The 17,053-nt window shown below is 35.6% G+C and overlaps 1 protein-coding gene across 1 annotated transcript in view; it reads right to left on the bottom strand.

Annotated features, from left to right (window-relative positions):
• LOC124591556 (serine-protein kinase ATM-like) overlaps positions 1 to 17,053 on the bottom strand; it is a 456,741-nt gene that overhangs the window by 239,594 nt on the left and 200,094 nt on the right. Inside the window, exon 21 of the mRNA XM_047131742.1 lies at positions 15,162 to 15,318. Coding sequence (XP_046987698.1) covers positions 15,162 to 15,318 — 157 coding nt within the window. The remainder of the gene's footprint in view (positions 1 to 15,161; positions 15,319 to 17,053) is intronic.

Here is a 17,053-nt window from a genome sequence, read left to right as displayed (position 1 = left end):
ATAACAATTAAGGGGACTAAGATTTAAAATGATTTTTCTTTTTGTCTATCTAGCTGCTTAAACTATCAATACATTAATTAACTAAATAACTGGCATTGTCAAGTTGTAAAGTATTAAACTATTAAACTAGGAAACATGAAATTTAGTGTTGTGAAGAGTGACTTTTTTCTTTTTCAAGTGAATACTTCATAATCAGCAAGTGTCAGTTATTGTTACACAGAGAAGTTTGTTCTTGGCCAGAATATAAATTTACATAACATATATAAGGTTGACTTATATGGACTACAGGTAAACTATACAGTTTATGAGTACACTCATATATGATTAACAGTTACAATATTTCGCCTACATTGAATACTTGTCTCCTTACCTTTAGAACAATTGAAGAAATCGAATTAACCACATTGACATTTTGCCCACCTGTCATGACAGTTTTGCCATAAACTTGAATACTGTGAGGCTCTTACTGCTTTTCCACACAGTCTGCACTGCAAAAACTACAGACCTGTAGCTATACCCACTGCTTTTATTTCTCATTGTATACCTATGACTGTGGCAGTAATCATTTTGACCACTTAACACTTCTCTATGCGCCTATGTCACCTGAGAGTGTCACAAATGCTTAGTTGCATTGCAGGTGATTTTAATGTGCTACTACAATTATGCCAACACTTGTGAGCTGATTATTGTGTCATGCTTTGTCTAAAGTGCTTTGTTGTGTGTAAGTTGCATTACAGCTATTGAAAATGGCTCATAACTTGTCAGACTAAGAGGTAATGAAAAATTTAGTAAATCTTCAAAGAATTTTGGAGAAAAAGTCAGGGAAGACAGTGCAACTGAAAAGCAAATAGAACCTGGTAGGGGATGGCATTCAAATACAGCAGAGGACAAAATTGACGATGAGTGTCAGTATCTTTAACTATTTTTAAGGAGTCTTTGGAATTTGACAAAGACGGGATAGAATGAGACATTTGGGCCACACTTTGAATGCACCAGAAAGATAACAAACACAAAATATACTATATGACGGAGGAGGACCAAGGGCACTTGCGAAGAGAAATATCAAAATTCTGTTAGTTCTCAATGACAGTTCCTAAAACTGTACAGACAGACAGAAGCCCATAAGGAAGAGAATATACTACATTTTACTGTTCCAAATCAAGAGAATTAATGTAGCTTAAGTGGAAGTTATTGTTGCAAGCTTGGCTGTTACAAAGAAGGAATGGCTCAAAAGTGGAAGAATACACACAAAGGCCTATACAAACAAAATTACCTTGAAGACACTATTATTACTGGTTTTTTGTTGTTGTTGTTGTTGTTGTTGTTGTTGTCATCAGTCCAAAGACAGGTTTGATGTAGCTCTCCACACTAGTCTATTCTGTGCATGCCTCTTCATCTTTACATAACAACTGCAACCATTTTACTGTAATCAAGCCTAGGTCTCCCTTTACAATTTTTACCCTCCATATTTCCTTCCATTACTAAATTGACTATTCCTCGACACCTCTGAATATGTAACATTGACTGATCCCTCCTTTCAGTAAAGTTGCACAATAAGAAGTACATGAAGATGAAAAGGAAGCTATGATATTGCAAAAACAACTTCAGAGAGCACTTGTAATGCCCCCACAGAAAATACCCTCTACCACGCACCAATTAATCATTGTCAATCAAACCACCCACATTCATTCACTTTGGAAAAGTTATCTGATCTGATTTTCTCGTAATATATGCGGCGACAGCTCGTCGACGCCAAAGTATTTTCTAGTACGTTTATTCTTTGAAATAACAGAGATGCATATATGCATTCTCCAAGGTTGTTAGAGTGGTAACTAGGACAGCTTCTGGAGTATCTGTTGAGGGATTGACGTGTTTCTGAGAGATACATATTCTGCTTTTCTTCTCGCTAAAGTGAGCCAATTAACATTTGTGCCGCTAGTGGTTTGTTTGAAGAGAAAGAAACTGTAAACGGAAAATAATTAAGACGTGGAATCACCGGAGATCTGGACATGTAATGGAGATGGATTTAATACACAATTTCCTTCATAAATAAGGCTTGTGACTTTTTTTGTTCTGGAGTGAATGAACGAATGAGTTTTTTCTGAATCATTTGATGATCACGTTGGCCCTGTAATTAGTGGGGAAGTTTCAGCTGTGTCGAAGAGAGCCTGCAATCACTGAGTCTGTGTTAAATCGTCCAAAAAGGCTTCGTACACATCTGGAATTCGCAATCTTTCGTAAAAGGAACAAATTGTCCACACGATTGATTCTCCCGACTGAATGCAGTGTTTAACAGTAATAATAAATGTAAAGATCTCTTACAGCAAGCCAGCCGCTGATTACCAAGACAAAGGACTCCACCAAAGATTCTATTTAGCTGATTTAATGTAATGAAATATTATATTAAAAACTGTACATAGATAAAGGAGAGAAAGAGAGAGAGAGAGAGAGAGAGAGAGAGAGAGAGAGAGAGAGCGAATGAAAATAGAGATAATACTAATAATCCTCCATTAGCCTAACTTTTCGCCTGTCTTATCACGGATCAACCAACAATTGGGAGGCCCTTACTTTACTGTATAGATTTGTGTGTGAAGGTGAAGGGATCTTAAAGGCAACAGATACACATCTATACAGACAAGACATTACACAAAGTTAGCAGCTAGCTGCATTCATCATCTGTTCTTAGACAAAGAGACGGCAACTTATTATCCTTAACATTTCAAAAATGTTAAAACACTGAATGATCTAAATCAAAACAAGGAACCGGGAATAATCGACATTTGCTTAGAATTAAGATCCATTCACACTAGATGTCAACGGATCATCACATCACCATCATCACATCAATGTGTATTCAAAACAGGCATTACATCAATTCACTTTAGTCCAGTACCAAATTGTGAAAGTGAGGTTATGAGAGTTATGACATACCACCTATGATACAAAAAGTCAAAGTATAGTACTGGAATTGAGGAACTAACAACAATAAAGTTTATTAATGGCCAAAGCAAACTTCACAATGCTTGTTCTTGCTCAACTTTGCATGCTAAAGTAATGAGAAGTGACACAGCATTTCAAAACAATGACATTTATTTGCTAGCAAAAATATATGAATATAAGCACACCAGTAAATATTTATAAGGGCATAAATAGTGCACATGTTTACCTTATCGGCTATGCTCTTTGTTCTTACAAAACTAAAAAGTCATAAACTACTGTATTTTTCTCTTTAATTAAGAGTTGAATCTTTTGTGAAATCCAATGACTGAAAAGAAATGAATATACATCTCGTGGTCTACATTTAAAAAGACAAGGAAAGATTCACATTTGTAATAGGCTTGCCTCTTTCATACATATGGCAAAAATAGAAATACCAAGTACATAACTAAAGCATACACAGATATGCAAACAGGTAAAAAGTGATGTCTTGAAGTGAAAGTATCAAACAATAACAGACAATTATGGACTAGTCTGTAATCATAAACAAGCAAAAAGAAAAAAAACAGCAGCACACCTACCAAGCTGAATTTAAACCAACAAACATAGCAACAAGGTTGTCATTAGTGGTTAGATGGGTGAAAAAGAATTGTAATAAAGTGGAATTCAAAACATCTCAATGGAAGAATGGTAGAATCACTCATCCTATGAACCAATAAGTCAAAAGTCAACACCAAGACTCCCACACCAGGAAAAGAATCAGGATTTTTTCCCCACTAGGGAAACTAGTGCAAAATGTGAGGTAAGTGATCACACAACAAAATGATGTATTCCCTGTAGCTAGTTTTAAATTGCTGCAGCAGAAATGTTAAATTCATTGCCCAATAAACTTAATGAAATAGAAATTTTGTTAAATGATCTGAATAACATTTCTGCCCTATGCTTCACTGAAAACTGGCTCCAACAAGATACATTAAACCTGATTTACATTCCTCATTTTAAATTTTCAAATATATTTTGTAGAGAATACTGAGTCATGGGGGTATCTGCGCAGGTGTTCGACAATCTGGATTGAACATTATATCTAAATATCATATCCTGTCCACTGAAAAATACATGGAATTCTCTGTAATGGAAATAGCAAGACAAAATACAATTATCTTTCGCATACACAGGTCACCGGACAGAAACAGAAAAGTGTTTTTTAATCACATGGAGATATTTTTGGAAGAAATTCACTTGCCCAAGAAAAATATAATTATATGTGGTGACTTCAATACTGATTTCTCACAATCAAATAAATTCTAAGATGATATAAATTTATTACAGACATTCAACATAAGCTGAAATGTAATCTAACCATTTTGAAAAACAGCAACTTCCGCATCATGTCACAGGCTAAATTTTGGGAAATACATGCAAATATGACTAACACACAATTGGTATACAAAGGTCTTAGTGAACACTATGCCCAAATGCTTACAATGAATGTTACAGGAAACTCAAAACTCCGCAGAATAAGATGCACTGTAAAGAATTTCAGTTCAAAAAAATGTGGAATATTTTCGTTTTCGCTTGAAGGGTCAATACTGGAATGATGTATACAGCATATTAAAAACTTAAGTTTATGGCCACATTTAAGCTTTACTATTTATTTAAGTTTTTCCCAAGATAAAATTACATGTAACTCTGTTCAAAAAACAAACTAGTGGGTCACAAATGCGATGAAGATACTGTGTCAAAATGAGACCAAATGAGTTCTCCAAGCAAAATACTAGTTCTGATTTCATTACCAACTTCAACAGATACAAACAAATACTAACACATATACATGATACTCTAATCTGTATTTCTTAGAATGGGACTAAAGCAACCTGGCAAATTGTAAGTGGAGAAACAGGTGCAATGTCACGTGAAGACTGTAATACAAAACTGATTATGAACAATAATAAATTGCCTGACACCAGAAAAGTGGCTTGCACTTTCAAACATTATTTCTCAAATATACCACAACAGTTGATAAATACACATAATGACAATAGCCAGACAGTAAGGAGATACAGTCAGTCCAACAAATTTATGCAAATATGTTATTCATGTACTAACAACACTTGAGGAACTGCCTAAAATTATAAAAGGATTACCTAATATACATTCAGTGGGTGCTGATGAGGTACTAGATGCTAATATCAAATCTAGTGTAACATTTATTGTAGAACTACTTACAGACATAGTAAATTTATCATTTGAGACTGGGGTATTTTCAAATAGACTAAAAATTGCCTTCTTAAATAAAGGAAGGCTGATAAATGACTCTCAACATGGGTTCAGAACTAGGAAGTCCATTTACAGAGCAATTTTTGCCTTTGTAAATGAAGTATTACCGGAAGTGGATGATAAGCATTATGTATCTGGAATATTTCTTGATTTCTGACGACATTCTCTTGCATAGGTTAAATACTTATGGAATTAGAGGCCAGTCTGAAAGGTGGATCCAATTATACCTCAAAAATCAACAACAGATTGAAGAAATAATACACAAAGACAGTGAAACACAAACATTTCTAGTTTTTGCAGCAATGAGCAAAAAATGAAGTATGGCGTCCCATGTGGGCCAGTCCTGGGACCTGTCCTATTTCTGACACATGTAAAGGACTTGGTTAATAAATACATGATGGAACCACAGTGCTCTTCACAGATGACACTAATATTTAAATTAAACCACAGTCATGAAAATCTGCAGGAAACGAAGGAAAAAATATCTCAAATGTGTCATACAAAATATTTAGGCATATATACTCAGGAGGATTTTAAGTGGGAGCTGCACCTTAACAATCTAAATAAAAAACTGAGTACACTTATGTAAGGTATTAAGATCTCACTCAAAATATACAAGTTGCTCATCACTGGTGACAATGTACCATGATAGTATATAGAACCCACTGATGTACGAAATAATTTTATGGAGGAATTCCACAATAACATAAAGAAATAAACAAATAAAACATTTAAAACACAGAAAAATTGAACAATGGAAACTTCAGGTAGGAATATCAACAACGTAGGAAAAGACAGATTGCTACTTATCATAAAGAAGACACATCAAGTTACAGGTAGGTACAATTAAAAAACACTTACATAGAGCTTTTCCCCAACGCCTTCAACAGTAAGAGACCCACAACATCAAACACACAAGCAAGTGCACCTCAGGTACACATGGCTAAGATGCTACAGTTGGCGATCGTGTGTGCGTCAGGTGTGTGTGCTTGTGTGTGTGAATGATGTGTGTCTCTCTTCTACTGATGAAGGCTGTGGCCGAAAGCTTTACGCTTTTAATTTTGCCTGTCTGCAACTTCACGTGTCTTCCTTACAGTAAGTAGCAACCTGTCCTTTCCTACATCGTTAAAATAGAGAAAAAGATTATCAAAGTTATAAGGAAACCTAAGTGCAGACATATTTTTAACATGGTCGTCTGAATCACTCCCTTGTTTGTACAAGCAAGGTACGTCTTAAGTAAGTACTGTTTTGAAATAAAAATAAAACACGTACACTTTTCGTAGCAATTTTATTTTTACACGAAGGCTTGTACTTTAATCTACTTTTCTACATAATTCTCACTAATATTGAGACACTTATGTTGTACAACCAGCTATTGATAATTTAAATGTTCTCTAACAACTGCAATAAGCACACTTCTTGATACTTACGAGTGATGTGATGTTATAGAAAAGAGTGAGAGCTTTTAAGGACAGTTGTGCAAATGCGCATGATGATGAATGAAGTGGGCAACCTTCAGTCATTACAGACAATTAGGTGCAGAAAATTAGTGAAAAAATGAGAGAGAACAGATGCTTTATGATTTGAACGTTATGTGATGAGTTGCCTCAACTGTCAAGAAGTGTGATTTATGCAACTGTTAAATAATGTTTCAATTATCGAAAGTTATGCTACGACATCAGATTTCTAAAAGGAAAGTATTTAAAGCCGGTTATACGACACAATGAGTGCCTTAATATCACTGGCAATTATGTAGAAAAGTAGAATGAAATATAGGAAAAGTAGACTGAAGTACAGATTTTCATATAAAACTAAAACAGCTGAGAAATGTCCGCTTGTGAGTAGATTGAAGTACAGGCTTACACATAAAAATAAAATACCTAAGAAATGTCCACTTGTTTTTATTTTCATTTCAAAATGGTCTTACTTAAAAAAACATGGTTTGTATAAGAGTTAAAAATTTTTACAAAAGGGAGTATCTTATGAAACAGAAAACATCTTCAAACATAACTATGATTTACAAGAATATGAAACTAGGCAGAAGCTTAACCTACATGTAAACACAATAAGTACAAGAAAGTTGTATGCAAACTGAATGGGTTACAAACACTGACAAAGATATAAATTAACGAGTTGTTTTGTGGCAAGGATAATGTTTTGATACATTTGTATGAAACAAAATTTAAAAAAAAAACACTCTTCAATTTATTAATTCCTTTACATTCACCCGTTTGTTTCTATAAGAGGTAGTGTATGGACATATGCTTGGATCTGTCGTACCAGCAGTGTTAAAAAATGTGTATCTCTCATCCGTACACTAAAAGTATTACAAAAAGTTATTAGGAAAGCAACATTTATTCGTACATTTAAGATGTTCACTCCCTGTCTGTTCATCATTTCGCCTATTGCCGAGATCTTGCATCAAGAGGTTCGGAGCAGACAAGAAGAATTTACACTATATTGGGAGGAGCAAACCTGCATTGACATTGTCACCATCACAACTAAACACAATGGAATTAATGTGAAGCATTATGTTACGTAAATTATGAATACTTACCTTGAATGTATTGATACTGAAGGTCTGTTGATATTAGTATCAGTTAAAGATCACCCAGGATTGTGTATAGACTCTTAAATTACCTTCAAATTTCTTTCAACTGTTCTTCCCAATCAATTTTTCTCAATTTTTCCAGTTATTCAAGCAATTATTAATCAGTTTCCATTACCTCCTCCCACGTATACATATTCAGTGATGGCCTTTTAAAGGACGGTGCCAAGCAAAATGTGACCAGACCTTTCAATTGTTGAGATAAAAATTTTTGAGATAAGTGATTCATATTATTGCTACAAAAAACTAATGAAACTTTCATTGTATTTGTTACATGTCCACGAAATTGGGAATCATAAAAACATTGAAAGAGCAATTTAAGATTCAATTCTGCCTACAAATGAGCCGATCCCAGAATGCTGATTTCAGTGGTAAAGGTAGGAAGCTGCAATGCTGTATGCTTATATGGCCGCGCTTGGTGCCGTCTCTCTGGCAATAGATAATCTCTTTTCCTTCAAATTAATATCCTTTACAGAAAGTGCATTTCTACAGAAAAGACGAAAATTTGTACAAAGTCATTATTAAAGTGCAAGATATGTCATTCAAAATCTATAGGACTGTGTCAGATAATAATCAGGTTCAGTAGTGAAAATGCAGCTAAATTTAGTTTAACTGAAAAGTACTAATACAGACAAAATTTCATTTTTGAAGAAACTTTATTCCTAATTTTTGTTAAAAAATTTGTACAATGGAGTCAAAGGAATTGCTATTGTTGAAAATTCATTACAAAATTTGATACATCAAGATGTCGGGAATCCGAGCTTGGCAACAGTTGAAGATAATGTGGCAACTCGTGAACTGACCAAAGGCAACCAAATCAACGAGGTTGACAGGCCACTATCAATAAATGATGACACTGGTAATATAACTAATCATGATGTCACCTCTGTGACACTCGACTCGACATTTTCTCAGTTCCCAGCAGGAAAAATTTCTTGAAATATTGAAGCTGAAGGGGCTAAAAGCGAAAATTCCTCTGATTACTTACTCACGACATCGCGAACGCAAGAACAGAATGTTTCCTGTTCTTGTTCCTGTTCATAACAACAACGTAAATACTAGTGAGACACACAATTTGATACAACTCGTACAATAAATAACACAACAGTTCAAAAAACCAACAGAAATTTCAGGAAAGTGTAACACAAGTTATGGGTATAGGACAACAGTTTACAAAGTGCAATCAGATATTTAACGATTTCAAGAATAATATTAGTGAACAGTTCAGTGAGGTGAGCAAGACTATACGCACTGAATTATCGGACGAACTATATGGGAAGCTGACAGACTTAGGTAAACAACTAAAGCAACAAATAATTACTGACATACCCGCAATGTAAGAACGTTATCATCCATAGATTATAAGTGGGAACAACTAGCAGGTGAGTTGCAAATGTCAGTGAAGCATATTCCCAAATTCAAGAGATGCAATCCCAAGTGTATGTGTCGGTAAAAAATGTGACAAATTCAGTCAGTGAGCTGCAAGACATGTGCAAAAACTTACCAACAGGAGTACAAAGTTAAGTTTAGAGTCAAAATTTGCCAAAAAACAGAGCATTAAGATATGTGCAGATGTAAAGCAAATAACTGAAAAAGCTGAAGCCAGGGCACTGGATAAGAGCAGGACCCTTGCTGAAAAGGTAGTGTTACAGTACAAAATTTATGTAGATACAATAGAACCAGCTCTAAAAGAGAAAGAAAGTCAGTTTCTAGGTAAAATACATTCAGGTTTTAAGGAAGCAGAGGAAAGGTTACAAGGCAGTATTGCTAAAAATACTGACATTCCAAAGCAACATTTGACAGAAAACAAACCCATGCTTCTAGAGGAGTTAGATACTTGCACTGGTTACCCACAATACGTGGCTAGCCAGTCGAAGTAAAATAGCGAAGAGTGTGGAATACAGCAACACTTGCCGGCAGCTGTAGCTGTCAAGCAAGCGCAGTTGCCATGCTCTACGCCACAAGTGAACATAAACAAGTCTGTCACTGACAGCGCAGCCATGTTTGTCAACATTACTTGCAGATGAAGGGTTACTTGGGCATCGACAATTTCAAATATTTACTTCCGAAGGGAAAAGAACAAACCCCGTGGTCTTTACCAGGGCATTTCAAAATGTTTTACCTCGTACCTGGACTGAAGCCCAGAAAATTAGATTTGTTGCTGTATACAGACAAGGTGATACTCTACTGTGGGCTACGGACATGGTGGAACACTGCCACTACTATGAATAGTATGGAAGAGCCTTTCTGGATAAATATTGGTCTGAGGCCAGACAAGAGAGGCTCAAACTGGAAGTGTTCAACCTAGCTCCATTCAATAGCAAACATGGAAACATAAGGGACTATTTTGAAAAATATTTGAATAAAACCAGATACTGGATGAACCCAGTATTTCAAGTAGATGAGCTGTTAATTTTAAAGAGCCGTCTTCCTCCTCATATTTGGGAAAAACTCATTACCATTCCAGAACACGATGCCGAATATTTTCTATCCGTGCTGGACTCAGTACATTAGATATACAAAGGGAGACCAGCACAACCCAAGCCTGTTAGTACGCAGATAGTGCCACAGAGATTTATGGACCAACAAGTTAACAACGGATTCGTAGTACAACACGGATGGCAACCTTACCCCACACAGACCTATAGTAATGGTACCGGTAATCACAATGGCAATAATGAAAGCTGTAAATTCAAGGGTGGATATAAAAGAAATGTGCAAAAATGTAATAAAAACAACTACAATGAGCAGGTACCATATGACCAGCCTGTAAAATATGTACAGACACAAGCTGCCGTCAATAATCAGCCGATCGCTTGGTAAACACGAAACAGTACCATACAACTGAATAACCCACAGACAGCAGAATTCAGCCAGCAAAGTAATGCACATTTGCAGAATAACGCACAAAGGCAAAGAGAATTTCAGTCGAGAGCCTCACGGGATACTAACTGGGGTAATCAAACACAAACAGTCCATATAGTAGAAGTTACACCTAACAGAGAGACCGATGCCAGCGTGATGCCCGAAAACTTGAACCAGTCACAGTAGGCCACTGTTCTGTGACCTGGAGGAGAGTGGGGGCACAAGCTTGATTGACACTTACTTTATCAGATATGATCAAGGTACTGATGTAAAGATGATCTGTATCAAAGTAATGAGGATGCACAGGAAAACTTGACAGAGGACAAGGTACAAGCTACTGTTAAAGCCAAAATAATTAGTTTTTAAGGAAAATTTTTGCTTGTACTTTTTCTTGTATGTTAAACGTGGTTCCAATAACGTAAGTTGTTGTAACAAGGAAGAATTTTACTTTTATGTGTCTAGAGATGACGATACTCTAAATACAATGCTTCGGCTTGCATGTAGCCCAGTTGTAAACAAATAAATTAACTTGTGAAACACACCATAGTGTACAATGCAAGTGGTATCACAGAAACGCAGTGCATACGGATTGGGGAGCAGAAAGATAGTTGACAAACTGCAAGCTCGTGCGTGCCAGACAGGCACAGCTGGAAGTGTGCGAGTGCCCAAAAGAAACAAACCTGATGAGCTACAGCCCAGACTAAGTTTACTGAATAAACAGACACATAGAAAATTAAGAGTGTATCTACTTAAGGTACGCTACTATATACATTACACCTATATATGTACAGTATTTACAAATTTAAGTATTGAAAGTGCACGCTCTAATCATACTTGATTGATGAAAAAAGTCTGGCTGCACGTCAATAAGCAAGTACAATATAAGAGGAAAACTGAATACAAGGTCACACCACGCCTCTAATACACTTTATCTTTCAGATATATAAGGTAACTAAAGACGCACACATGACATGAAATAAGTTTTGCGATAGCACGACTGCACACTGAAGTTAATGAATACATAGTTGAATATGTGAAGAAAGCATTAGTACCCATCAAGCCACTATACAATTATCTATGAAGATTTAGTTTTAAGTTAGTATTAAGTTTTTCCTTCCAGAGAACGAGGCATCAACACATCCTAAAGTGAAGAAAGATAAATATTTGTCGAGTGTTAGGTATCATACAAACATAAGATAGGGCCACACCACCAGAGGTTGAAACCTAACTACTGTGAGTGTCGACTACCCATAAAAGTGTCAAACACCTGAAATACATTGAAATTTTTATGCACGTTTGTTACTTATGAAAAAATTGTTTTACACCCACTGTAGATTAACATATCGTATTGATGGTACAACACTGTAAACCTCAGCAAAGGAAACAGCTACCCTTAATACAATGAACATAAAAAGTAAATACTGAGCTGCACTTTTAAACACTGAATAAGTATTTGATACAATTGGTACCATCAGATTTGAGTTGTGTTTATAAACAACAAACGATTTTGTTCTTGAGATCACAGTTAAGTCTATGAACGAGAAGTACCTTAGCACATAAATGCCTCTCCATGGAATTTCCTCAACTCTGTAGTGTGTAGATCCTTCCTGGAGAATGCTAGAGAGGCGAGGTCATGCATAGTTATCTGAGCAGCACGTAGTATCTATTGTAGTGCCTATTGTTTACTCCTTTGATTCTTTTGAACAGACAAATGTGCTCCAACAACAAATCATTGTGCATAGAAATGAAATGCATGTCAATTTAAGCTATAAATGAAAACAGAATCTACTACTGTATGAATGTTGTATGAAGAATGTAGAACCAAACGGGTGAGGATGTGTACTCACATAATTGGAATCGAATAATTAAACAGAAATGAAAACAAAATGATAAGCAATGACACTATGTATAAAAAGGGGAGGGAGTACATTACAGATATATGCAGATGTATATGAGCGACAATAATGGCATGTCAGCAAATGACTAGGATAAGTATTTTGTAATTGTATTTGTATTTTATTATGATATGTGTACAGTATGTGGAAAGGACACTACAGAAACTTTACATAATGAAACTGCATGAAAGACGCTCAAAAACGAAGTGCAAAAACATGAGAAACCTGGCTGCAAAGTGTTAAGTGCACATGTAATAAAACAATACATGGGTGTGCAAGAGGTAAACTAAAAATGGCAATACTTCCTGTAACACAAATTTTCTGTGCTTGACAACGCCATAAAAGCAGCAAGGAACTTACCTTGTTGATGGATGTCGGGTGTATGGCTGATCGTCCCACTGAACAAGTGAGAGCGACTAAATGAAATAAATTCCTCGGGCCACTGATATGTAAACCAGTTGTGACCAGATTTCACAAAGGATCACGTCGCTGAACATGAGCTTGATGAATCTGTGCAATGAAAGCTACTGTAAACCCACGACACTGTCACTCTGGCCTCGTATTGAACACATGAGCACTAACTGGGATGATAACAGATGTAGCATTGCGCACACATGCTTCACAAGCTAAACAATGCACAGATGCTGAATGACAACAATGGGACTACATGGTTACAGCAAGCACTTTATTAGGAGAGAAAACTTATATATGTATGTGTTAAAAGAAGCTGATATGCCCGTATAAGTTGATAACCATTCAGGATAAATCCCATGGCCGAAAAGAAAGGCTATACCCACACTGGCCCACGATTATCAACCCTCAAAAAGGGAAATAAGCTCAGACATTGTGCACCGCTGTATGATGTCATTGTACAGTGGGGGTGGGGCAATAGTATTGAATCATATTATTTTTTCATTTTTTTCTTTTCTTATACGTAAGTTATATGTAAACTGAATGGGTTACAAACACTGCCAAATATAAATTAAGTTGTTTTGTGCCAAGGATAATGTTTTGATACATCTGTATGAAACAAAATAAGGAATACACTCTTCAATTCATTAATTCCTGTATCTTCACCCGTTTGTTTCTATAAGTGGTAGTGTAGGTTACGTCAAGAGCTCAAGTTTTTTGTTGGCATAAAATGTTTAGTGAAGGCAGAATGAATGTTGAAGATGCAGACCGCAGTGGACGACCATCAACCTCACGGACGGATGTCAACTTGGCCAGGGTGTGTAAAGTCGTATGATCTGATCGAAGATTATCGAACATCAATCGAGAAATGGTTCATCTAACAATAACTGAGGATCTTGGTATGAGAAAATTTGTGCAAAAATGGTCCTCAAAAATCTCACACCGCAACAGTGAGAAACATGCAAAAATGTGGCAGCCGATCTGTTAGAGCAAATGGAAATCAATCCAGAATTGTTGAGGCGTGTTATCACTGGTGATGAAAGTTGTTTTTTTTCAGTACGATCCAGAGACAAAATGCCAAAGTTCGCAATGGTGCTCAAAGGGATCACCCCGACCAAAAAATCTCACATGTCAAAGTCAAAAGTGAAATGCATACTTGTGTGCTTCTTTGATTCCAAGGGAATTGTTCATAAAGAGTGAGTGCCTCCTGGACAAACAGTTAACCAATATTACTACAAAGAAATTTTAGAAAGACTTTGTAAAAGAGTTCTTCGGGTCCATGCCAACATTGCAGTTAATTGGATTCTGCATCACGATAATGCGCCATCCCATTCTGCTCTTTCAGTACAGCAATTTTTAACCTCAAAACAAATTTCAGTACTACCACAGCCACCTTATTCACTAGATATCGCTCCGTGCGAGTTTTTTCTATTTCCAAGAGTCAAAACGGCGGTCAAGGAACACCATTTCAAACAACACAAGATGTCCAAAAAGCTGTGATGGCAGAAGCACTGGAAAAAGTGTGTGCAATCAGAAGGGAACTACTCTGAAGGAGACAACACTAAACTTTATTGTCGCACCTTGTAAGTGCAAGCTTGATTACTAGGCCAGGCTATACACCAGTTACTTGTGATGTTAGAAAAAAAGGGGCAGATCAAACAGAAGTTGGGAAGACATATCAAAAGCTTAGTTACTCCAGAAACAACAAAACAGAAAAGTGAAGAAGATAAAAATATTAGAATGCACTATGTAAATGGATTATGGACAGAATTTACATGGATAGAATGTTTCATCTTAATACTTCAGCCTACATTTTTACTACAATTAAGGAAAGACAAAATGTATCTTTATTCATTTGTGGTGATAACTAAATTCTAAGTAACCTGCAGTAAGTAAGCAGTGTGGGTGTCACAAAAAGATATATGTTGCTGCACAATTTTGGTTCCACTAACTTGTTGGTTCTATATTGGAATATGAGAATGAAGTATTATGTTTATATAAACTTTACAAAGCCAAGTCAAATTCAACAATATTAAACAGCCATAAATGAAGAATGGATGAAAAGGGTAGAGTGGCATATGAAATGCTACATTATCAACTGAATAATTTTCATTTCAATAGTGTCAACTTAACGGTAGATAACTTAGAAAAACTGGAAAGAGTCTTACCTAAGCTAATATTTTTCTCTCTTATTAACTGCAGTAAGAAAAATAGTGATTTCTTCCTTAGAATTGAGTTTGACATCAGTAATGCAGCCACAGAATGTAAAGCTGTAGATGTTCGATTGGCACTTTCATCTATACGTTCTTGCTCTGATAACTCTCCCTGCAGATAAAGATAGAAAAGGAATTACATAATAAAAGACCATACACCACATCTCTGAGCTAATTTTAGCCCTGACACTAATTAATGTCAAAGTTATGGTTTTGTACATTGTTACACGTTGCTTGATTTAAAAGTGAAATAACAATTACTGATATTAATACAGAGCTGAATGCAGTGCATCATGAGTGTTTCTATAGAACAGTACTGTTTTTGGTGAAACAAACACTTGTACATCTACTTCATCTAAATTGTCTTCATCAAAACCCTTCTTTCTCCATTCAGTGTCCTCAAATATCAACAGCAATAACTGATCCAGAAGGTAAATTCTTTACAATTATTTATATAAAATTTAATGCCAGATTACAATTTTACACATATATTATCTGGGAGACAACTGCATTCTGAAAATAATTTTATTTCATTTTTTATTTGTATTTTTTGTTGCAAGAATCCCATTCAAATTTATTCACAGAAGACAGGCACAACATTCTATTTCTTATTTATTGATAGTTCAGGGACTTCTTGTTCAAATGCACCTAGAGAATAGTACCTTAATTTCCATGTTGCTGAATTGGGCTCATGCCATTTTTTACTCAAAACTTCTGTAGTTCTGGTGGTGTGAATGGTCAAGAGATCCCTCACCCAACATCCTATCATTGATGCACAAAGTTGGGCTACAATTCTGCGTTCCTAGAAGTTAAACCGTAAGTTTCCACCACTTGTGTACCAGAGGCTTGCTTTTATCATCTCTCTCTTCGCACTGTAACAAGCGGTTTCGAAGTTTTGTCCCTATTGTCTACCACTTTCTCTTAAATATGATAGATTTTTTTTTTACCGACTTAAGTGGTGACGTCTCAATCAATGCTATATTCTGTCTGGGACAGTTCTGTTATTCTCCAATACCTTCCAACAACATATGTCAAATATATTGTAAAAAATACTGAAATTATTTGCTCACTTAGAAATTCATGGTCAAGGAACTGAGCCATGAATATACACATAAACAAACAAGAAGCTGAATATTGTAGCTTAGTAGTCAAATAAAACTTGCAATTTATGTATTATAATGCTGAGCTGGGTCTGCACAAGTCCACATGTTCTGGAAAAGAACGTAAATTAGTATGCTGAGCTACAATCTTTAGCTTCTTATTGATCTGTCCACCCATTGCTCAAAGCTTCAATGCAGACAGATTAAGAACTTTTAGTGAGGGTGAAACCGCAAGTTCTGGTGATGGGAATGTCAGAAAGTAGATTTGCTTTTTACCATAAATACTTTTAAAATGCTTGTATTAGTTGTAAATTGCAATCACAATGTTGGATGTGCTGCAACAGACAAACCGTTATCAATAATATTAATTGCTTTTGATATGGTTTGTTGACCTTCTACAGTCATGGTTACTGATTTTAGGTCCTATTTATTTGCATAACACACAGTATATCTACATAAATAACTGCATAATATACTAAAAAGCCTTGGAATACCACTTTTCACCATGACCACAACATATTCCATCAAATAAATATTATTAAAATTACATTGCCACTAGGGGCTTAAAACTGTAGCATCTATTTTTGGAAAGATTACCCTTTTTTTTGCCAAAATTCATACCTATTTTTGGCAAAAATCACACCTATATTTTGGCAAAATTCACATCTAAATTCTTTTTGTTTGCACATGACTAGATGTAAAAATTTAAATGGTTATAATGATATATAATGATACATGTCTGAAGCT

Source organism: Schistocerca americana, chromosome 2 (genome assembly GCF_021461395.2).
Source record: "Schistocerca americana isolate TAMUIC-IGC-003095 chromosome 2, iqSchAmer2.1, whole genome shotgun sequence".
NCBI classification, from domain to species: Eukaryota; Metazoa; Arthropoda; class Insecta; order Orthoptera; family Acrididae; genus Schistocerca; species Schistocerca americana.
Note: the sequence above shows the minus strand (reverse complement) of the source record. Positions and strands in the feature narration are given on the sequence as shown.